The sequence below is a fragment of the Tenrec ecaudatus genome, chromosome 8, assembly GCF_050624435.1.
Source record: "Tenrec ecaudatus isolate mTenEca1 chromosome 8, mTenEca1.hap1, whole genome shotgun sequence".
NCBI lineage: Eukaryota > Metazoa > Chordata > Mammalia > Afrosoricida > Tenrecidae > Tenrec > Tenrec ecaudatus.
In genome coordinates this window covers 166,471,889-166,496,888 of record NC_134537.1, presented here as the reverse complement: position 1 = coordinate 166,496,888, position 25,000 = coordinate 166,471,889, and the positions used below count along the sequence as shown (strand labels likewise).

Here is a 25,000-nt window from a genome sequence, read left to right as displayed (position 1 = left end):
TTGGGAATAGGACACTTTGCAGACGGGGGCGATGATGGATATTTCCAGAAGGACTTGGCTCCTTTCTCCTGGAAGATGGTTTCAAAGTTGTTGATGCTTTTCCTTGGGAATAATTTGAATTCACCTCTCTCTTTCCTCCAGGAAGGGTTGCATCACTTTATTCGATTACGTTCAACCCCCTCAAGACCCAGCATGAAACAAAGCTTAAATGTTCAGGAGACCTAATTAATTGGTTCCTTGCAGTTTGAGCACAGACCCTGTTCTTTCCTCTTTGTGAATATTGCCTTTCATCAAAATTCTATTTCTGAACTTGGGATAATTATCACCATGTCCGAACTAATTTTGGGTAAGTTTTGTGGTTTCTTTCTGTCTGTAATACCATTTGCAATAATGTCTAGCTAATGGCTGGTGAGGAGGAATGGATGAGGTGTTGGTCACTAGAGAAGGTAGAAACAATGTGGTGTGTAATATCGCCTTGATCAGGTCTCTCAGTTACAACTTGTACTGCTACTTTCTTTTTTAATGTTTGCAGGGTAACCCTGGTGATGTAGTGGGTCATATATACATTGAGCTTCCAGCCACAAGGTCTTCAGTTAGAACCCATTAGCTGCTCTGGGGGAAAAGTTGAGGCTGTCTTCTCTTGTAAAGACTTACAGCCTTGCAAATCTAAAGAAGCCATCCTCCTTGGCCCTCTAGGGGAATTATGAGTCAGAGTTTGCTCAGTGGCAGTGGATTTGGCTGGGTTATTGTGAGTTGGGTGATCTGTTTCCCATTCTGTAACCTGTACACCTTTGTTTCATGTCACCGACTGCAACCCCACAGTGTAACATCAGATGGTCCACTTCCTCTCTGTGTTTCCCAGTTCCATTCCCCCTTTTCCTCATGCTTTTGAACTTTGCCCTTGGGTAAATGCTGGCCTTTTCATCTCAAATGGTTGATTATGCTAAGGTGGCAGGTCTCCCCAGTGCCTGGTATTTGGCTGAAAAGTGAGCCAGAGGATGCGTTTGTTTTCAGACCAGAAGCGAGATCAAAGTCCACCTTCCCTCAGGCTCCATTCGATGCTATCGAACTGTAAGTGTGGCCTTCTAAAAACGATGTGTTTAGCTCCACAGTTTTCTTCCACAGCATGCGGGAGCTTCTGATGCGATCTGTTTCAGAGCAGTTGGTAGCGGTGGCCGGCTCTTGTTACTTCTTCACCTGGGGGCCTGCCTGCACTTGTAGCAGCCTCAGCCGAGACCCATGCCATCGTGATGCGAGTCAACAAAATGTAGAACAAAGTGAAATGGTCCCTTAGGGGTCCCAAGGCTGTCCATCTGTAGGACAGTAGCGTCACATCTTTCTTCCACTGTAGATTATATGAAAAATTGAATGAGGAAAAACCTTGGCCATGTGAGCCTGAGGCGTGTTGGACAGACAAATCTCCTGCATGGACTGCATGGAGCTGCAGTGTTGTCTCCTGGTTTGGCCCACCACTGACTCCTCTTGACTCTTCATCTTTTAACCTCTGGTCTTCAATTTTGTACTAAAGCATGCTAAGTACTCAGCCCTAACCTCAGAGGCACTGGTAGATTCTAACGGAATAAGTGCTATTCCTTTCCTCCAGGCATCACTGTATCTAACCTCAGGCTTTGGCTGCGAGAGAAGTCCGAGGTTTTCTGTGTGGTCATGATCTAATCTTCCCATCAAAGGCTGAGCATAGACTTAATTTCTGTATCTTAGCAACAGTTTGTTATTACCATTTAAGCCAAAAGCCTATCTAACTGGAGGATTCACTCTGGTGAAAAAGTATTTTTCTCAGATGTTGATAGTTTTTTGTTTTGTTTTATTATTTTAAGTGGTGTTTCCCTCAGAAAGTGTTTCTGGAGGTAGAACAGCCCAATTAGCACACCTTTATGTGCAGTGACTAGGAACAGAGGGGTGGTGGGCAGACTTCCTGAACGAACTTCTCTGAGCTCCACCCAGCGCTTCCGACTCCCCATTATGCATTCAGAGGTGTGAGTGTGTGAGCACTAGGTAGGCTGAGAGAAGAGGAGGTGTACTCAGTGTGGGAGACGCAAACCAGGAGACTTGAGTTAGAACACTTGATTTGCCTGCCGCTGGTTTAACCTTAAAACTTAGGGTATTTCAATTGTACACTCTACAACTCCATTCTTTATCTATTAAATGAAGCTAACTGTGCTAGCTTCTTAGCTTGGTCATGCTGGCGGATGAACCACAGATAGAAAGTGTAATTCTATAGAGATGTCTGAAGACACGGCAGCCAATCGTGTCTCCCAAGATGCTCTACAGCATTATTGGATCAGAAATGAATGTATGAAGTGGTGTTCGCGAGCTGCAAGCTGCCGACATTCTTGTCTTCCCCCGGGGCTCCTCAGTCACTGATTACCACTCACAGAGACCCCAGGGCACAGTGTAGAACTGCCCCTTGGAGGTTCTGAGATGGTAGCTCTGTAACGGAGTAGAAAGCTGTGTCTTCCTCCTGCAGAGGAGCTGGTGGTTTCCAACTGTCGACCCTGTGGTGAACCGCCCAATGCTTAACAAGGGCTCCTCCAACTTCTAGGGTAACAGCTGAGCACTTAACCGGTGTGTCATCAGGACCCCTTTGTGCGAGTATCCTGCTGCTTTTCCATCAGTTCTGACTCCTAGCAGTGCATTCAGACGACAGAGTTCCAAGGATAAAGGCGGAGTGGAACAGAAACCACAGGGATGGATGGGATGGGTAAGCAGTGGTGCCTGGAGGACCAGTATTGCAGTGGGTCAGTTGACTCACGATGATTTATAGGAACTACTGAATTAAAACTATGATCTGCTCTGTAAACTTCCACCTAGTTCTCAATAAAAAGCTTAAAAATGTAAAATCATAAACAACCAAGGACAGAACAAAATGGTAACTCGACAACTGTTAAGTCTTTACGGAAACTATGCCCCCTGTGGAGTGGTTGTTGTGTTTGAGCTCCAGGAGTTCAATTGGAGCTCAGCCCTTAAAAATGTGTCCTCAGGATTCCTCTGTGTGAGTACAGAGCATTCAATACATTCTTTCAGCATCAACTCTCCTTCTCGAAAGCCCTGCCTTCTTTCCCAAGCTTTACTATTATCATCGTTTACTTTGAGCTAGAATGTAAGCTCCTGATGACAGCTGCGCACACGCCATAGATACTCAAGAGTAGCCCACCAGACTGCCAGCCGAGGCACCTAATTTTACGACTAAAACTGTGCTGGACACCTGCCCCCCTTCAGAAGAATGCACTTCAGAGGACAGCACTGGGGCTACAGCTTGGGGAGAGGGGTGCATCGGATTAGACTAAACGGGAGAAATGGAGAGGGAGGAGAGGACATCCTGGCCCACCAAACCCCGAGGGCGATGTTCCTCCTCGGAGCAGACAACACACGGGGAGGACTGTAGCCCCCCCACCCCACCCCCCATAACGCACAGCATCCCTCACTGAACCAAGGTGCTGTGGGGGACAGCACTGGAGACACAGTGTGGGAATAGTGCACGATCTGGGCCCATCACGCTGGGGTGAGGCCCTGAGGGCATGCAGCAGAGCAGCAGGGGTAGCAGAGTGATAAAATCCCCAGGGAATAAAAAAAAAGACTTTGGAGACAGTGTGGCACCCCATCAGACTCCACTGGAAAGCACTCATAAAGGCCAACAAACAGACCTCGAACTATTTATAGGCTTTTCCATTTTTTTTCAGTGGCTTTCTTCTTGTTATTGTTATTTTGTTCTTGCTTTCTGTTGTTATTGTTTTGTTTTTGTTGACTTCCTTTGTTGCTTTATTTGGCTTTGACTGGTTTTTGCACTTATTAATGTATCTGCATGTCTATCTAGATAAGATAGGTGGGATCAATGGTTCCGGGGGAATATAGGAGAAGGGGAAGTGGGAGAAAGGAAATGGGGATGGTGGGGAACCAACCCAGGGATAAGGGAACAACAAGTGAGTTAAAATCAATGGAAGGAAGGTTGTAGGATGCCTTGTTGGGCTCGATCAAGGACAATGTAGCAGTGAGGAATTACTAAACCCGAATGAAGGCCGAACATGATGGCGGGGCAAGAGGGAAGTAAAAAGGAAATAGAGGAAAGAACCAGAAGACAAAGGGCATTTATAGAGGCCTAAATATAGGCATGTACATATGTAAGTAAGTAAATAAATAAATAAATAATGTGAGGGGAATAGAACTATGTGTTCATAACTATATGTTAAGAATTAAAGTTGCAGATGGACATTGGGCCTCGACTCATGTACTCCCTTAACACAAGAACACTTTGTTCTAACAATCCAACATTCTGTGATGTTTACCTTCCCAACACGATTGCTGAAGACATGGTGAAGAAAGCTGATGGTGCCCGGCTATCAAAAGATATAGCATCTGGGGTATTAAAGGCTTGAAGATAAACAAGCAGCCATCTAACTCAGAAGCAACAAAGCCCATATAGAAGAAGCACACCAGCCTATGTGATCATGAGGTATCAATGGGATCAGGTATCAGACATCCAAGACCCAGAATAAAACCATACCCAAAGGGAATGAGCGGCGGGGCATGGAGTAGAGACCCAATGCCCATCTGTAGACAATTTGACATCCTCTCACAGAAGGGTTGCAGGGAAGAGATGAGCCAGGAAGGGTGCAGTATAGCACCAATGAATCATACAACTTTCCTCTAGTTCTTTGGTGCTTCCTTCCCCCCACTATCATGACCTCAATTCTACCTTACAAATCGGATTAGACCAGAGCATGCACACTATTACAGATAAGTGCCCACAACACAGGGAATCTAGAATAGATAACCCCCTCAGGGCCAACAAGGAGAGTAGAGATGCCAGGAGGATTAGGGGAGGGTGGGGGGAGAAAGCAGAAATCTATCAATCTAGAACCAACTCCCAGGGGGATGAATAATGGAAAACTGGGTGATGGGTGACAGAGGATGATGTAACTTATAGAAAAAAAATAATCTATAACTTATCAAGGGTTTGTGAGGGAAGGCAGGTAGGGGAGGGAGGGGAAAGAAATGGGGAGCTGATATCAGGGGCTTAAGTAGGAAGCGAAGGCTTTGAAAATGATGATGGTGGCATTTGTGCAAAAGTGATTGACACATTGAAGGAATGCATGAATTTTGATGAGATGTAAGAGCCCCCAATAAAAGTAATTTTTAAAAATGTGCTGAAAAACTCTGCTTATTCATGAGTATATATGGGTTCTGACCCATAGCCACCCTCCACACAACAGAAGGAAACACTGCAAACACTGCCTAGTCCTATGCCATCTTCACAGTTGTTCCCATCCCTGAGCTCATGATTGCAGCCACTGTGTCAATCCATGTCCTTGAGGGCCTTTCTTGCTTTTGTGATCCCTCTACGTTACCATGCCTGCTGTCCTTCTTCATGGACTAGTCTGTCCTTATAACATGTCTGCGGTAGTTACATAATCTGCTGTCAGTTTGAGACTTAAGAGTGGAGGGGTGGAGTCTAGCCTGTCTGTCAGGTCACAGCTTGATGACCTCAGATAAACAGCTCACTGGAGGCTGGACACATGCTTACTTCCTGTGAGACAAGCTTGCTGACAAGACACATGGAGCTCCGCTAGAGCCCCGGAACTGAAGGAGCCATGTGGAGACTCCTGCCGGTGCTCAGATGCCTCTACTGCCACTGGACCCATATGACTTCCCACCCACTGGCCTGTGATTGTCTGGCATTCAAAATTGCATCTGTTTTGTGAGTCTGGAGAGGAATTTATAGATTGTTATTGGACATTTAGGCTAATTTGGACTTATGGACTTGATCTGGACTGGGCTGCCTTCTTAATGTTGAATTGCTCTTTATATAAAGCTCTTTCTTATACACATATACATGTTTATGAATTTGTTTCTCTAGTCTACCCAGACTAATTCAATGTCTAAAGTAGGTAAGATGAAGTTTTGCCATCCTTGCCCACAGGAGCCCCCTCGCCATACTTCTTCCAAGACAGATGTTTGTCCTTTGAGCAGTCCATGGGACTTCCAGTGTTCTGCAGCACCACAATTTCAATGCATCAAATTTTTCCTTTGGTTTTCCTTATTCAGTGTTCAACTTTCATGGCCATACGAGGCAATTGAAAATACCTTGGCTGGGTCAGGCTCACTTTAATTCTCAAAGTAATGTCTTTGTTTTTCAGTGCTCTAAAGAAGTATGCACAGCAAGATTTACTAAATGCAACATGCCGTTTGGTCTCTTCGTTGCTGCTTGCATAAACATTGATTGTGGATCCAAGAAAGGCAAAATTCTTGATGATTTCAACCTTTTCTCCATTTGTTGATTTTCCTAGCTAGGTGTTAAGATTCCAGTAACTGGAATACAGTAAGTGGTCCAGCACATGTGTGTAATGAACATGCTCTTTCCCTCCTGCATCTTTTTGGGATAACCTCCTCTTACTGTACATGTCCTTCCCCTTCCTCTAGCTGAGCACTTAGTTTCCCTTCAGCCAGCCAGTGACTTCTCTCCTTCTCCTGACCTCTCATCTGGGTAACCACTAAACAAAGCTTGTTCTTTTTATTTTTTAGGGTGAGAACTTATCCTTGACTTTTTATAATAATGGTTTCATAAATATTTTCCCTTTTGTGATTGCCTAATTTCAATCAGCGTAACATCCAGGTTAATTCATGTTTCTTAGATTCATCATTATCCTTTAGCATTGCATAATATTCTTTTAAAAATCATTTTATTGGGGGCTTGTTCAACTCTTATCATAATCCATACATCCATCCATTGTGTCAAGCACATTTGTACATTTGTTGCCATTATCATTCTCAAAACATTTTCTTTCTACTTGAGCCTTTGGTATCAGCTCCTTATTTTTCCCCTCTATCCCCACCTTCCCTTTTGATAATTTATAAATTATTATTATTTTGTCATGTCTTACAATGTCCGATATCTCTCTTCACCCACTTTTCTGTTGTCCATCCCCAAGGGAGGGTGTTATATGTAGACTCTTGCAGTCGGTTCTCCCTTTCTCCCCTACCTTCCCCTTACTCTCTTGGTATAGCTACTCTCATTACTGGTCCTGAGGGGTTTATCTGTCCTGGATTCCCTGTGTTTCCAGTTCTTATCTGTACTAGTGTACATCCTCTGCTCAAGCCAGATTTATAAGGTAGAATTGGGATCATGATAGTGGAGGGGAGGAAGCATTAAAGAACTAGAGGAAAGTTGTATATTTCATCGTTGCTATACTGCACTCTTGATTGGCTCATCTCCTCCCCATGACCTTTCTGTAAGGGGATGTCCAGTTGCCTACAGATGGGCTTTGGATCTTCTCTCCACACTCCCCCTCATTCACAATAATATGATTTTTTTGTTCTTTGATGCCTGATACTTGATCCCATTGACACCTCTTGATCACACAGGCTGGTGGTGTGCTTCTTCCATGTGGACATTGTTGTTTCTCAGCTAGATGGCCACTTACTTATTATTAAGCCTTTAAGACCCCAGACGCTATATATTTTGATAGCCGGGCACCATCAGCTTTCTTCACCATAGTTGCTTATGCACCCGCTTTGTCTTCATTGATCGTGTTGGGAAGGTGAGCATCATGGAACATTAAATTGTATAATATGCTACTGAGTATGCACCGAAGCTTGTTTATCCAGACACTTAGGTGCATTGAAAATTGCTATCAAAAGAATAAGGGGAGAACCCACAGACTAGCAAAAAAGAAAAAAAAATCAACAATAAGCTTTCAGACAAGGGGCCAATATCTTTGAATTTTTAGAAAACCAGTGCTTCAACAAGGAAAAGACAAAGCATCCAATTACAAACTGGGCGGAGGACAAGATCAGACACTTCAACAAAGAAGATAGACCTCCAACAAACATGAGAGAAGTTCTTGATAGTGTGCCTTTGGAGAGATGCAGATGAAAACAGCACCAGGATTTCCCCTTACCTCAGTAGTAATGGCAGCATTCAAGGAAACGGAAATCAACAAACACTAGTGCACCTGGGGAGCAACTGGAATCCTTCACCACTGCTGGAAGGGCTGTAAAATGGTGCAACCACTGTGAAAGGTGGTATGACACCTACTCAAAAAGTTGGAAATAGAAATGCCATGTCAGAAACAAACCCAACTCCCGGATCAAGTCATTTCTGATTCACAGCAATCTTAAATAGGACTGAGTAGAATTGCCCCTGTGGGTTCTAGAGATTGTCAGTCTTCACAGGAGTAGAAAATCTCATCTTTCTTCACCTCAGAAATTCCACTGCAAGCAGAATAGATATATACATACTCAGCTTTATTGAAGCCTTATTTATGATCTAGTTATTCCAACAGCATAGGTTTCATGTACTCATATATTTATTTGAAAATTAGTCGAACCTGTTATATGCACCTGACTTTAGTTTCTCAACCCCATGGACTCTTAATGGCCCTCCCTTCTGAAACTTAAGTAGGTCATTGCAAGGGTCAGGTGCAAGGGTGCAACTGGAACTTACACTCTGGGACTGGGATTCCTTTTCCCTTTCTTTATTCTAAACACTTCAGAGAGTCCTAGGACTGGGCTTTGTCTTCAGATAATCTATCTGCTCCCTCCTATAGGGTTTTTTTATTTCTCTTACTTGTTCCACATTGAGCTATTAGAAAGTCAAGAGAACAATATCCACTTACATTGGATGTAAGACTTTTGTTGTTGTTAGGTCCCTTCTAGTTGGTTCTGATACATTGCAACCCTCTATATAACAGAGCAAAACACTGCCTGTTCTTGCAACATCTTTACAATTATTATATCTGGTCCACGCGAAAGCACTGTGTCTGTCCCTCTCTCTAAGGGTCTCGATCTTGTTCACTGATCGTCTACTGTATTAATAAGCATGATGTCCAATTCCAGAGACTGGTCTCTTCTGATAACTTTCCAAAGTGTACATGATAAAATCTCACCATCCTGCTCTTAAGGAATATTCTGGTTGCACTTCTTTCAAGGTAGATTTGTTCGTTTTTCTGGCAGCCCACAGTGCTTCCAACATTCTTTGCCATAATTCACATACATACTGCTGTCCTCTGGCTTTCCCTATTCATTGTTTAACTTTACATGCACAGTAGGGGACTGGAAAATATCGTGGCTTGGACACACCTAGTCCTCAAAGGGACATCCTTGCTCTTCCATCCTTTAAAGAGCCATCTGTCATTTGATTCCTTGAATACTTCCTCCTTGAGCACCCATTGTGGATTTGAGTACAACCAAGTCCTTAGAGATTTCAATCTTTTCTCCACTGATCGTGATGTCGTTCATTGGTCCATTTTGGAGGACTTGTTTGCCTTACATCGAGTTGTAATCCCTTCTGAGGACTGGGGTCCTTCATCAGCAAGTGCTTCAAGTCTTCCTCATTGTCAGCAGGCAAGGTTTCATATTTTGCACGTGAAGGTTGCCAATGAGCAATCCTGCAATCCTGGTGCTGGGTTCTTCTTCAGGTAGTCCAAATTCTTCGATTACTTGTTCATCTTACAGATTGGATAAATGTGGTGAAAGGATAAAACCCTGACCTTTCATGACCTTAAACCATTGCAATATTCCATGTTCCCTTTGAGTGATTGCTTCTTGGTCCCTTTGCCCTATGTCTTAGAAGGTCTCCAATTTTTTTAACCTGCCTGGAGTCAGAGCAAATAAATTAAAAGTAGCAGCTTAATATTAATAAAAGTGTGATTCCACTGCCCTACTCCTTAGTTCCAGTTTTCAGGTTGAAGCAGAAAGGTGAGCAGATGGGGCGTGGGGGCTGCTGAGGAGCAGGTGTGAGTCCAGGCAGAGGTGCCGCCAGAGAAAAGGGTGGCAGTCTGCCCAGGAGCACTCACTTCAGCCCTTGGTGGTTCCCTTGACTTGGAAGGACTGGATGGCAGGGCTCTTTCTCTGTTTTCCTTAGAAAAGAGAGGGCAGTGAGGTGTTTAGATGACATGTCTCAGGGCCACAGCTTTCTTGTTTATACAGATGCTCACCTTTGTTAAGGTTTCCTGCTGCTCCCTTGTGGAAGATCCTCTACTGTCACTGCATAAAGCCTCTCCGCAAGGAGCTGAGATGCAGATTTTCAGGAGGGCCTCTGGGGGGAGGGCCTCATGGCTGGGAGAAAGTAACTGCTGAGAGGAATTGTGAAAACATCTCTTCTGGAGAGCCACTGGTGCTGCAGTGCTGGTCCAGGTAGGTGAAGGGTGGGTGTCCAAAGTTCACGCCGCCACAGCGTCATCTCGTAGCAGAGCTGCAGGGGGCACCCAGGTTTGCTGAGTCCTCACAGAGACACTCCATTTCATCTTCATCCACAAACACAGGGTATGACAAGCACCAAGCCCAGTATTTCCCAGGACAAGGTTTCCCAGCAACAAGGTTTCCATTTGTAGGAATGCTGCACTCACCAAAGGCAGGGTCCCAGCCAGTGCAGAGTTAAAGGAGCAGAAAAAGCTGCCCAAGACAGCACAAACCAGTCTCCTCCCCTGCAACTTGTTCTTTGTTTGGGGGATTGTGACCAATATCAATTAAAATCAGGGGCCCTGCTGTGTAAGCTTTCAATCGCATGTCAATATTGTGTCCTGTTTATTTCTTGTGGTTTCTTTATCTGGGGGGAAAAAATAAGGCTGGGGGCGGGGGCTAGTGACTCATCACATCACCAGCAAAGTTTGCAGTAAGCATCAGGATGGTTCATTAGCAGCTAGAAAGAAACCATGCTGTGTGGCCTCTGGGAGATGGTTTCCCTTTAGCATTACACTCCTGGTGAACACATGCTCCTGAAAAGAGGGATGAGAGCTAAGATTCCATTCACTTTGAATTTAATGACTTTATGTTTGGTTTTAGAACACTCCTTTCTGGTAGCAGAGATGTGATGCTTATATGGACAAATGTGTGCTTCAATAATAGGCCCTTTGTGTCTCATCCTCCGCATGCCATTCCCCGATGGGGGTCGGAAAGGCCCTCTGGCCTTCTGTGGGCAGCAGACCCTAATGCTGAGACTCATGAAAGAGTAAGCTTGCTTGCATACAGAAAGTTTTGGGGAAGGATTGTTTCAACTGTGTTCATCGTTCAAGAAAAAGTGTCAGCCTCCATCCTGAATGCCAATTGTTCCCCCAGCCTGCCTGTGTCCTTGGAAAGCAAGCGTTCGGATCTGCAGCAGCAGGGAGAAAGCCCGCAGGCCTCAGGCTCAGCTGACATGTGGAATTTCTCTAAGGCCATCCCAACAGGCTTTTTGCAACCTCAGCATCTGCAAGAACCCTTGGTGCTGACTGCAGGGAGACTTGCCCCCCACGCCCCCTGCCCCTCTCCCGACCCTGGACTTCTCTTTTGGTGTCCTGGTCCCAGGAAATGGAGCCTGGAGGAAGAGCGGTTTGAATCCATGCAGGGAGAGGCATGGGCTCTGAGTGGCCTGTCCCTGAGCCGGGTTTTGTAAAGAAAGGCAAGCAGGTTAAGCAAGCATTTGGCTCAACCCACTCTGCACCTCGGAATCCACCTGTTGGTGACCCACATTCTTCCTCACCTCTACCTTGTGTTTCTAAAGGTGCAAAGCATCTGAAGCCATCCCATCATTCCATCTCTATGGCTGGCCCCAGTGAACCTGACAGATCTCCCTCTCTCACTGCCTCTAAGTGGATGCCTACTCAGTGCAACCCTGAAGAGCAGGGTAGAGCTGCCCCTGTGGGTTTCTGCTCCTGCAACTCTTTCTTTGCAAGAGTAGATCCCGTTTCTTTCTGCGGGGTTAGCAGCCCAATGCAAAACCCAAAGAGTGGCTGAGACAGGCTGATGCTCCCGCTGAGCTCCACGGTCCTCTTAGTGTTTCTCCTGCCCTCCACCCCTCAACTCCTCTGTAGAATCTGAATTTAGGAAAGCCAGTTATAGTGAAATGACTAAGATGTAAATCACCGAGAGCACAGATTAAACACTATTTCATTCCCCACCACTGAATTTTGTGTGATAGTATTTAAACTATTGTTTTTTCTGTCTCTCAAAATAAGTGCTGTTACATATAATTCTTGGAATATAAGAGTGTTCATTAGTATACTGAAGATATTCGGCAGTTTACTGGTTAAAAACAGACAAACTTGTTCAACTTTAATGATTCAGTGTTTCTCAGATTTTCGCGACATGCTGAAGAACACTATTTTGGGGAAATGCTAACTTCAAAGTGGTTACATGTTTCTTTAATATCCTCGGTAGCATCTTTTTAAACTTTGTAGCACCAGAAGATGCTCTGGGCACGTGTTCTGTTTTCCTGCCCTTCTTCTAGAACTGGCCATTTCTCCCAGGGACCCTGACCCCTTTCTTTGAATGGGAGATTAGAAACCTAGATCTGGGTACCAGGTGTGCTCCCTGGAAACTGATGTAGCCTTGCTTCTAGACCAGCAGTTCTCAACCTGTGGGTCACGACCCCTTTGGGGGTGGAACCACCCTTTCACAAGGGTGGCCTGGTTCATAACAGTAGCAAAATTAGTTATGAAGTAGCAGCGAAAATAATTTTATGGCTGGGGTCACCACAACATGGGCAACTGCATGAAAGGGTCACGGCATTAGGAAGACTGAGGACCATTGTTCTAGATGTTCTCAGTTGATAGAGGGGGTAACTTTGTACATAGATTTACCCATGCTTTCACAAGTAGATGAAACAAACTCGCTATCATCGAGCTGTTTCCAACTCAGAACCAACTTATAGGATCTCTATGCACATCTATAAATCTTTTTGAGTAGCCACTTGTTATGTGTATTAAACTAATCATAGGGCTATATTGATTTCTCCAAATCCATTCCATTGCTCCAGGAATCATTTTAGCCTCCTTCCCTTGCTTATCTGTACAGTTCCTTTTGCCATGGTCGTACTCAAAACTCAAACGCACTGCCCTCAAGTCCTTTCTGACGCATAGCAACCAGATAGAACTGCCCCTGTGGATTTCTGAGACTAACTTTTTCTGGGAGCAGACAGCTTCATCTTTTTCCATAGAGTGGCTTTTGGACTTGAACTGTCGACCTTGCCGTTAGCAAGATAGTTAAAGTTTGTTGTGCCAACCTGGCCGATAAACACATGTAGAGGTAATTGAAGGGCAGAGTGATAAATGGCTCGGTGAGTCTTGCCTTTCTAGTTCTCGGATCTCTTGCTTTCTTTTGGGTGGACCAGGGTGCAGCTGCCTTAGCCAGTTACCTGCTTCAGCTTGCAAGGTTCACTTCTTGGGAGACATCCTTGAGCAGAAGCCACATGGACCTACCCTGATGCAGCCCTGGGTACTGGAGCAGCCGTGTGGAGAACCCTGCCAGTGCTGAGATGCTTACACATTCATTGATTAGGCTTTCCTCCTGCAGTCAGTGTCATAGTGTGTGTTTTGTGAGATGGAGGAGGACTTTGTAGATTGGTGTCGGACATATGGGCTGATATTGGGCTTGGGCAGCACTGGGTTGGGATGTTTTTTTGATGTGCACTTACCCTTTATATAAAACTCTCATATACATATGAGTTTCTGTGGATTTGTTTCTCCCAAATACCCAGACTAACACACTGGATAAAGACTTAGGAGTGTGATTGCTAGAAAGAGTATAAAACAAACAAACAAATGACCATAAAGTTGTAGATAGCATTTGTTTTGGAGCAGTGACTCAAGAACCATCCTAAAGAATGTTGAGACCAGCCATTGGATAAGTCATTGGCTCCGTAGCAGACTTCATACTGTACATGTTCATCATATTTCTACTGTTGCTAATGTTGCTGTCTCCAGTGGAGACATTCAAACCAAGCCAGGGAAACTCCAAAGCAAAACTAAATGTCAGTTGTCTTCTGTATCTGCAAATCTAGAGAGGGGTCATTAGCAGAACATCCAGAAGATCTGCACAGTTGTTATGATGTAGTGATTGTGGGAGATACATAATCATTTGCCAATTTGAGGATTAAGAGTGTAGGAGTGGAGTCTAGCTTGTCAATCAGATCTTAGCCAATGAGGCCTCTGTGTGGGCATCGCCTTCTCCTGAGAATTCTGGGAAATCTGGTACTTCCTCCTTGGAGGCGGGAGACACTTCTGTCTCTGCCACTCCCTGGGAGACACTGAAGCTGACAAGACACATGGAACTACCCTAGTACCCTGAGGCGGACAAGCCACATGGATGCAACCAGACCTCTGAGCTGTAGAAGCCACAGAGAGACCCCTGCCAATGCTGAGATGCTTACAATGCCACTGGACCCAAAGACTTTCTACCCACTGGCCAGTGATCGTCCTGCATTTGGCTTCATTGCATGTGTTTTGTGAGTCTGAAGACTTTATAGATTGGTATCAGACATATGGCTAATATCAGACTTATGGCCTGGCACTGGAATGGGTTGGGATGTTTTCCTAATGTACAATTACCCTTTATATAAAACTCTCTCTTATATACATATGTGTGTTTATGAATTTGTTTCTCCAGTCTACCCAAACAAAGTGATCAAATGCTTCTTTAGGGCCATGCAGACACAGTGGTTCATGCTAGAGGAAGTTACTGTCACCCTCTTCCCATATTGTCCTCATCCATCACACTGGGGTAATAGCAAACGATTGACATCTCAGGGTCACTATGAGGGCTGAAGGAAATGATATATGCAAGTGCTGAACAATACCACATACATATTAAGTGATCAATAATATATGTATTAGTATGTGGCATTTACCTGTACCCAGCATGGTCAATATTGATAGAAAGCACTTCTTTATTTTGAATAATTTCTTCAGGGCAAACAGATACATATATTGTAGAATTGGAAAGCCACCCTGAAGGGAATTACGGTCAAGAATAAACCAAAAGCAAAATCCAAACCCAAACAAAAACTCACTGCCATTGAGAAGATTCCAACTCATATTGACCCTAACCCTGTAGGACAGAGTCCCACTGCCCGGGTGGGTTTCCAAGACTGTAACTCTGGGCAGAAGTAGAAAGCCTCATTCCTTCTCACTCTCAGGGTGACTGGTAGTTTCAAAGTTCTGACCTCATAGTCAGCAGCCACACACATAACCCACTATGCCACAGGGGCTCCTCAAGACGAATGCTGGTTGCACAACTCTTTTGAATATATATATTTTTAAATTTTAATATATATATATTTTAATTTTTTAAAACAATTTATTAGTGGCTCATACAACTCTTATCACAGTCCATACATATACATACATCAATTGTATAAAGCACATCTGTACATTCTTTTCCCTAATCATTTTTTTCTCCTCTTTTCATTTTTTACATTTTATTAGGGACTCATAGAACTCTTATCACAATCCATACATATACATACATCAATTGTATAAAGCACATCCATACATTCCCTGCCCCAATCATTCTCAAAGCATTTGCTCTCCACTTAAGCCCTTTGCATCAGGTCCTCTTTTTTTTCCCCCCTCCCTCCCCTCTCCCCCCTCCCTCATGTGCCCTTGGTAATTTATACATCGTTATTTTGTCATATCTTGCCCTATCTGGAGTCTCCCCTCCCCCCTTCTTTGCTGTCCCTCTCCCAGGGAAGAGGTCACATGTGGATCCTTGTAATCAGTTCCCCCTTTCCAACCCACTCACCCTCCACTCTCCCAGCATCGCCCCTCACACCCTTGGTCCTGAAGGTATCATCCACCCTAGATTCCCTGTGCCTCCAGCCCTTATATGTACCAGTGTACAGCCTCTGCCCTATCCAGTCCTGCAAGGTAGAATTAGGATCATGGTAGTTGGGGGAAGGAAGCATCCAGGATCTGGGGGAAAGCTGTGTTCTTCATCGGTACTACCTCGCACCCTAATTAACCCATCTCCTCTCCTAAACCCCTCTATGAGGGGATCTCCATTGGCCGACACTTGGGCCTTGGGTCTCCACTCTGCACTCCCCCCTTCATTTAATATGGTATATATATATATATATATACACACATATATACACACATATATATACATACACACATACATACATCTTTTTTTTTTGCATGATGCCTTATACCTGGTCCCTTGGCACCTCGTGATCTCACTGGTGAATATATTTTAACCATCAATTGTATGGTACATGAATTAGAATGCCAATAAAGTTTAAACTAAAAAGCGAATAAATGAATATTAACATGCGGAATCCAGCACAATGACTGGCAGACAGAAAATGGTCAGTTTTAATCAGAAGTTGTGCCTGTGCCAAACGTGGGCCTGTATGGCCTTTGGAGGCAGTTGGGCCAGGACTAAGATATGGTACCAAGTGGAATGATACACACCTGTGGTTCTGAAACTTCATGGTGAAACAGCGTTCCCTGAAAGGCTTGTTCTAACACAGATTGGGGTTTTGGTTTTAGTAGGTCTCAGTTGGGACGAGGGCACTGCATTTTAGGCGGTTCTAAAGGAAATACTGGGAAGCACACTCCGAGAGCCCCTGAGAGATCACATATACAGAGGAGACTCAGAAACAGAGAGAGATAGGGGGAGTTTGGAGAAGCCACAGAAGGCTTTGCAGAACACGGTGTGTCTGCATGAAAAAGGATGGTAGGATTTGAAGTGGTGGGAAGGGGACAGGGAGTTTGCCTGTGTAAAAGACAGCGGTGTGACCAACCACCCTGAGAGCAGAGATTTGTTTGGAGATAGCCGTGAGAGGAAAGGGTGGCTAACTATTGACTGAGAGCCTTTTCCCTTTGTTTTGCTTTGCAAGGGTGAAGGTGAGTGGTGGGCTATGGACTCCTGGAAGCCCAGCAGCTCCAGAAGCCAAGGGATGGATGGTTCTGGACAAACAGCTACATCTGTTCTTATGTTAATATGTTGCTCACTGAAAGCATCATTTTTCTTCCTAACTCTTTGTCATTTCTATACACATTCAGCCTCCAACACAATTCATAACCCTGTGGACAGATTCGTGCTTAATAAGGAAGTTTCCTTGTAAGCATTTTGAATTACTTAAATTGAATAATACTTATGGTCAGATGCTCTTAAAATGGGTTGTTTCTTCATATGACTTGGCATTCACATTAGGAAACAAAGACTGTTTTTTTCTTGTATTGTGCATTGTGGTTCTCTTAGCAAATTCCTATTTCCCGTGTGTTTGCAGCATCACATTGAACTCATCCTGTGTGCTGAAAGGTATCTACCAGCCTTCGACAATGTGTATTTAGAAATAAAATGTATCCTGTTGCCATTGGAATCACAATTGTGAGCATGCTTCAGGGAATATCTATCTAGAGGTAAAGAATACCAACTTATTTACCAGGAAACTAGAATTTGAACTACTTCAAGTTTAGCTCATGGCTCTGGACTAGAATGTTGCCGTGAGGCTTCCTGAAGGAAGGGGCCCTGGAATCACGTTCGCCCAATGTTGAATGAAGCCCCATTGTCTGCGGATTGAGTAAAGTTCATGAAGGGGAAGAGGAAGCCAAAGAGGTCAAGCCTCCAAGCTGTGCTAAGTGTCACGTCAGAGAAGTTGTAAACAGGAAAGTGAGCCAAGAGCCCGAGCTGGGAAGGGAGAGGACAGTCCTGGGAATGCGGAACAAGTGAGGAGGGATCAACAGGTCCAGGATAAACACTGAACGTTGTTCATGATGGCAGAGGTGTTCCTCAGGACGCTGCTGTGCCCCACCCTGGGGAGGGTGCATGGTGGTGCTGTGGGGGGTCAGATGGGATGCTGAACCACCTGAGCATTCTGACGTTCTATAACACAGTTTGGCCCTTGGTCTTCTGGTCCTGAAAAGCAGGGGACTTTAAGAGGTTTAGGTTAGGGTTACAACCACCATATGGAACTTACTAAAAACTAATTTCCTCGTATCTTTTCCTTGCTCATAAACTTTACTCCACTTTTTAGCCTGTATAGGTTGATGCTCAGACTCTTAACCCTATTCAGAATCAGGCTTCCATTTGCTGAACAAGTTACATATTCCAGGATCTTTAAATAGATTTCTTCTCCTGCACCCTTATGATAAAAGGAATGGATTAAAATGCATAAACATTACCTAAGTTAGAATTCAAGCCCAGGTTGTATTTCTCTGCCTTAAATTTTTTAAAGAGGCCTTGCGCAGCAGGTTTACCCAATGAAACATCATTTTTCTTGGACGAGTGCTTTGTGGGGCATTGCCCTGGGCTGGGCTCTCTAGGGAAGCAACCCATGACAAACAGGAAACAGGAAGATGAAACAGGAAGACCACAGGCTGTTAGATGCGCAACCGAATACATTCAAGGTTAGCTCAAGGAATACAAGAATGCATCCAATGTTAGCAGCTCCCTGATGGCTCTTGGGATTGGCAGGAGATATGAGGGGGTTCCAAAAAAAACAAACAAACCCCAAACAACCCAGAATTGTACCGGGTGTCGTGGCATTTTGAAGTTTGCATTTTTCCTGCTAGGTGAGAGCATCCAGCAACTCACTCTGAGTTAGTGCGCCACGCGGCATTGCCCGGGAAGGTTCTCTCTGGTCCCAGTGAACTTTTTGTAAAAACAGGTTCACTTGAACGTTGTTTCCAGTGTTAACTGATTTAAGAGAACAGCGGTGGCTGTGAAATTTTGTTTCCTGTTTGGGAAAAATGCACATAAAGAATTGTGATGTTGAACACAGCTCGCAAGGACAGCGCTATGGGAAAAACTCAAGTGTATGAGTGGTTTTCTCGTTTCAAAAAAGGTGAAATGTCAATTGACGACAAACTTCATTCAGGACGTCTGTCAACTTCCTGAATGGAAAGAATTTCAACATAGAGTGTATTTGGAGTTCGTTCTACCAGGTCAGATTGTTAGTCAAGGTTTCTATTTAGAGGTTCCGAAAAGATTGTAAATCTGTATGACCCAAAAGACCTGATTTGTAGCAGGGGACTTGCCACCACAAAAGTGCACCTGCTCAAAAAAAAAAAGTGCACCTGCTCACACAGCCAGCTCAGTGTGCCAGTTTTTGGAAAAAGCCAGCATGCCTTTCTTGCCCCATGCACCTAACAGTGTTTTGAAGACATAGAAGAGGTGAAGGAGCAAAAAAAGGAGGTGCTTTCAGTCATCCAAATAGATGAGTTTGAAAAATGTTTCCAAAATGAAGTGGGTGTTAACAAACTCAGGGACAAGGGAACAAAAAGTGATCCAAAATTGATGGCAAGGAGGGTGTAGGAGGCCTGGTAGGGCATGATCAAGGGTAATGTAACCAAGAGGAATTACTGAAACCCAAATGAAGGCTGACCATGACAGTGGGACAAGAGGAAAGTAAAAGGAAATAGAGGAAAGAACTAGGAGGCAAAGGCACTGATGGAGGTCTAAATAAAGGTATGTACATATATAAATATATTTATATATGATGATGGGAAACTAGATCTATGTGCATATATTTATAGGTTTAGTATTAATGTAGCAGGTGGACATTGGGCCTCTACTCAAGTACTCCCTCAATGCAAGAATACTTTCTTCTATTAAATTGGCATTCTGTGATACTCACCTTGCCCACACAACCACTAAAGACAAAGCGGGTGAATAAGCAAATGTGAAAAAATCTGATGGGGCCCAGCTATCAAAAGATATAGCGTCTGGAGTCTTAAAGGCTTGAAGATAAACAAGTGGCCATCTAGCTGAGCAGAAACAAAGCCCACATGGAAGAAGCACACCAGCCTGTGTGATCACGAGATGTTTAAGGGATCAGGTATCAGGCATCAAAGAACAAAAATAACATATCATTGTGAATGAAGGGGAGTGCGGAGTGGAGACTCAAAGCCCATCTGCAGGCAACTGGACACCCCCTTACAGAAGAGTTGTGAGGAGGAGACGAGCAAGTCAACATACAGTAAAGCACCGATGAAACATACAACTTTCCTGTAGTGCTTTAATGCTCCCCCCCCTCACTATCATGATCCCAATTCTACCTTACAAATCTGGCTAGACCAGAGGATGTGCACTGGTACATATGAGAGCTGGATACACAGGGAATCCAGGACAGATAAATCCCTCAGGACCAATAATGGGAGTAGCGATACCAGGAGGGTATGGGAAAGGTCAGGGAGAAAGGAGGAACCAGTCAATAGGATCTACATATAACCTCCTCCCTGAGTGACAGACAACAGAAAAATGGGTAAAGGGAGATGTCTGACATTACAAAATAACAATTTTTAATTTATCCAGGGTTCGTGAGGGATTGGGGAGGGAGGGGAATAATGAGCTGATACCAAGGGCTCAAGTCGAAAGAAAATGTTTTGAGAATGATGGTAACAAATGTATGAATGTGCTTGACACAATGGATGTATGTATGGATTGTGATAAGAATTGTACGAGCCCCTAATAAAAGGATTAAAAAATGTTTCCAAGAATGGAATCACAGATTTGACAAATGTATTTAGTATAATGGAGAGTACTTTGAAGGTGATAAGGTTGTGTGTGTGTCTATCTATCCATCTTCCTGGGTGATACAAATGGTTAAGTGCTTGAGTACTAGCCAAAGTTTGACTGTTAAAACCCCCTCTCAGGCACCTCTGAAGGCAGGCCTGGTGATCTGCTTCTGAAAGGTCACAGCATGGACACCCCCTGAAGCAGGCTTACTCTTCACACACAGCATGGACACCCCTCTAGCAGTCTTTCTGCACACACACACACACACACACACACAGCATAGACACCCCCTGCAGTAGGCTTACTCTGCACACACAGCATGGACACCCCTCCAGCAGTCTTTCTGCACACACATACACAGCATGGACACCCCGTACAGCAGGCTAACTCTATACACACACACAGCAGCATGGACACCCCCTGCAGTAGGCTTACTGTGCACACACAGCATGGACACCCCTCCAGCAGTCTTTCTGCACACACACACACACACACACACACACACACAGCATGGACACCCCCTGCAGTAGGCTTACTCTGCACACACAGCATGGACACCCCTCCAGCAGTCTTTCTGCACACACACACACACACAGCATGGACACCCCCTGCAGCAGGTTTACTGTGCACACACAGCATGGACACCCCTGCAGTAGGCTTGCTCTACACATACACACACACACACACACACACACACAGCATGGACACCCCCTGCAGTAGGCTTGCTCTACACACACACACACACACACACACACACACACACCCTGCAGTAGGGCAGCTCAGCATTCATTGGGCCATCATGAGTCACATCAACTCCATAACAACTAATATATGTGTATACACACATAGAATTCTGTGTACACACACAGCTATATACACATGCACAACACATTGATGCTAGCAGTAATTACACAGAATAATAAAATTCAACATCTAATTGTAGAGAATAGTGGTACTATGAGATAGATCCTTAAAGAGTTATAAAACTGTGGCTAAATGAAATATCACAAGGGAAGAGGACTAAAGGCATTGATTTTTATGACGCATTTAATATGGGTGCCAGGCACTTTATGCTGAAGCATGATGTCTTTTAATCCTCATAGTGATCCTGTGAGATGGAGATTATCAGGCTCAAATGGTTCAATACCTATACGCTGCACTAGTAATGGACAAACTTAACTTTAAAATGTCACTCGGATGACAGGTCACAGCTTGTCCTGTCCCCCTGTGTTGCCTCCATCCCCTGCTGGACAGTGAGTGGTGGGAGCGTCTTTGTTCCTCTAGTTTGATTGTCTGCTCCTTCTCATCTGTGTGAATGAAAGCACTCTTCTAAACTCAGGACTCACTTCTACCACTGGGTTTTTACTGACTATGCGAAACCCAAACCAAAGCCACTGCCGTCAAGTCAATTACACCTCAGAGCAACCTGACAGGACAGAGCAGCCTCTGTAGCTTTCGGAGGCTGTCAATCTTTATGGGAGCAGAGTCTTCTCTTTCTCCTCAATAGCAACTGATGAATTTGAACTGTTGACCTTTGGTTTGATGTCCTACTCTGCCACCAGGGCTCTGGGCAGTACTTATTCTTATTTCTAAGTGTCTTTACCACTTACAGGACACATGGCCACATATTGCTTTTTGTTATCAATGAACATTTTTAATATTAAAGTATCTTCTGAATTGAATTGAAGACTTGAAGGTAGTAACTGTCCGAATCCTCTGAAGATACTGGTGACTTTTATGTATGTTGCAGGTTGAAGTTTTCTTTTGATTTCCCTTCCCACGTGATGTAAGTTGGTTATACACATAGCCCCCTGGTGTCCAGTATGGTTTTGGATGAGACAGGCCATGTTTTCAGGGCCTTGCAGACTACTAGGAAGAGCTTGGACAAGATGGACTGACCCAGTGCCTGCAACCGTCGGCTCCAACGCAAGCACACCTATGGGGGTGGTGCAGGCTGAGGTTGTGTTTCATTCTGTGAAACACAGTATGGACGCCCCTGACCATACACAGGGCGTCACCATGAGTGGGGGGTGCCTAACAAGAAGAGCAATGCTGTTTTCCAAATCTGTCCAGAAAGTGAGTTTATGTGCTGAAGGATACCAAGTTATCTAAATCGATTTTGATCTTGAATTTTGGGAAGCAAGTCTGGAGAGTTCAGATCAGCATTGATGTGAAATATTGTCTCCATCTTTTCTTATCCCGAGGTCAAGGACATAGATTTTTGAGGTATAAGGACTATTAGTACAATAAAACACATACAAACTATTGCAGGTACAAAATAAGTACCATTAGTCAAGGGCCAAGGATTTCCCCATGCGATATCCCTAGATGCAGGAATGTGTTTATTCAGTAAGTAAGCCGTTATTAGAAGCTCACCATGGGCCTGATGTTGAGTTATGAACTGGAGGTTAACATGTCTTATTTGATCATTGGTTTAGGAAACAGAGAATTTTCCAAACAATTGTAGTAAAATCGAAGCGTGGCAGTAGAATAATGCATGGTGTTACAGGAAAAGAGACCGTGACCATTCCGGAATTAGGATGTGGCCAGAGAATGTCTGCGCAGGCTGAGGAAATGAGGAGTGTTTCAATGGCTATTTGTTGAGCGCCAACTCTATGCCACTCATTGTTGATGCACTTGGTCCACCCAGGGGAACAAAAGCTCTTGCCATTCTGAAATTCACATCCGAGTACATCGTTCAGGTCTTAGTAGAAGTAGCTTAACTACTTCTGGTTCTGGGAGGCCAGGTGAAATTTGGGTGGCATAGATGGAGGCCAGTTGTAGAAGGTGGACTTCATATGGAGAAGACAGAAAGAGCAGAGGCCCAGAGAAATGATGGGGAAAACTTCATTGACTAATTTCTCAGCAGTGTGTAAACCAAAGAAACTGGATTGCAACTCACTTGAATCAACTTGTATCTTAATAAAACCTTTTTGTCCTCAGTGCCTCATCTAGACTATGTTATGTGCATGGATGGTAGGAGGTATCTTACTAAAAAGCATTTTGGAGGGTAGAGAAAAGGTCTGGAGTGGGGTGGATTGTTTATCACTTTGATGGAGAACATGAAAATTGACATCCCAGTGGTAAAGGAAATAACCACAAGATCCCAGTGATTGACTCTGTTGAAGCTTCTTAGAGGAAGCAAATGAGTTTATGAATTCCTGAGCCCAGGCCATGGGACAAGCTGTCACCTCCCTGAGGCCTAGCTCCAGCCAGTAGGATGCGATTACAGCCTTTGGTTCTAGATGGAGGCCGTAAGAGAGGGGTGTGACCTGCTCTGCTTCTCTCCTTTCAGATTGTTCTGCAATGACCACAGCACGGTACCGGCCCACATGGGACCTGGCCCTCGACCCACTGGTGTCGTGCAAGCTCTGCCTCGGAGAGTATCCAGTGGAGCAGATGACGACTATAGCCCAGTGCCAATGCATCTTCTGTACTCTGGTTCGTCTTCTCAGATGAAATACACGTTTGAAATGATTTCAGGATGAGCGTTTTTACTTCAGCTTTTAGACACGTCCAGCAAACCGTTGGCTTAACTTTTGTGTGACGGCAGTCTTCATTACTATCTAGTTGTTAAAGGGTTTCTTCTCTGAGCCTGACTCCAGAAGTGAAGCTTTCCACTGCCATTGTTTGTGATGCAAAAGAAATCACTCAAACCAGATTTAAAGTTAGTAACTCGATTTATGAAACTCTGTTGTGGCTGAGTGGTTTTACTTATTTTTTAATTCTAATATTCACGTTCTTAAGGGTACAAGAGGTACTGGTGCCCAGCTAGACTATTCATTTGCTCATGTTATTTTTCATTGCTTTAATGCTAATTTTGAATGTCTACATCTGGATATCACATGCAAATTTCCTTAAGATGTAGCCAGCATTGTACTAAGGGCCAAATGAATGTTTTCAATGAATATAAGGACTTCTGTTGACATCAGAAGGAACTCTGATGGCCTGGGGGTGCTATACTTGGGGTTGCTAACTGGAACCACCAGTCAGTCATTCCCTGGGAGACAGGTGAGGCTTTCTAGTCCCATAAAGATTTGCAGTTTGGAAAAACACAGGGGCGGCTGTAATCTGTCCTATTGGGCCTCTGGAGTTGAAAGGGACTTGATGGCAGTGAGGTTTCATTTTTCTTGTTCAGTTTTGTTTACAACAGCTCAAACTGGACCCAAAATTTTATTCTTCAGAAAAGAAAAATGAGATTTTAGATTTTCTTTTTAATATCATTTTCTTTTTTTAAAAAACATTTTATTAGGGGCTCATATAACTCTTATCACAATCCATACATATACATAAATTGTATAAAGCACGTCTGTACATTCTTTGCCCTAATAATTTTCTTTTTTTTCTTTTCTATTTTTACATTTTATTAGGGGCTCATACAACTCTTATCACAATCCACACATATACATACATCAATTGTATAAAGCACATCCGTACTTTTTTTGCCCTAATCACTCTCAAAGCATTTGCTCTCCACTTAAGCCCTCTGCATCAGGTCCTCTTTTTTTCCCCCCTCCCTCCCTGCTCTCCTCTCCCTCATGAGCCCTTGATAATCCACAGATTGTTATTTTGTCATATCTTGCCCTATCCGGAGTCTCCCTTCCCCCACTTCTCTGCCGTCCATCTCCCAGGGAGGAGGTCACATGTGGATCCTTGTAATCAGTTTCCCTTTCCAACCCACTCACCCTCCACTCTCCCAGCATCGCCCCTCACACCCCTGGTCCTGAAGGTATCGTCCACCCTTGATTCCCTGTACCTCCAGCTCCCA

The 25,000-nt window shown here is 44.2% G+C and overlaps 1 protein-coding gene across 6 annotated transcripts in view; it reads left to right on the top strand.

Moving 5' to 3' along the window:
• Window positions 1-25,000, top strand: part of RNF144A (ring finger protein 144A) — a 190,377-nt gene that overhangs the window by 88,616 nt on the left and 76,761 nt on the right. For 4 of the 6 annotated variants that reach the window (XM_075557143.1, XM_075557145.1, XM_075557144.1 and 1 more), the window contains one exon: window positions 23,528-23,673. The exons of 1 other annotated variant lie outside the window; for it this stretch is intronic. In XM_075557143.1, coding sequence (XP_075413258.1) covers window positions 23,539-23,673 — 135 coding nt within the window. In that variant the 5' untranslated portion in view covers window positions 23,528-23,538. Of the gene's footprint in view, window positions 1-23,527; window positions 23,674-25,000 lie in introns of those variants that run through there. One more of the 6 variants, XM_075557147.1, reaches the window with a different exon arrangement.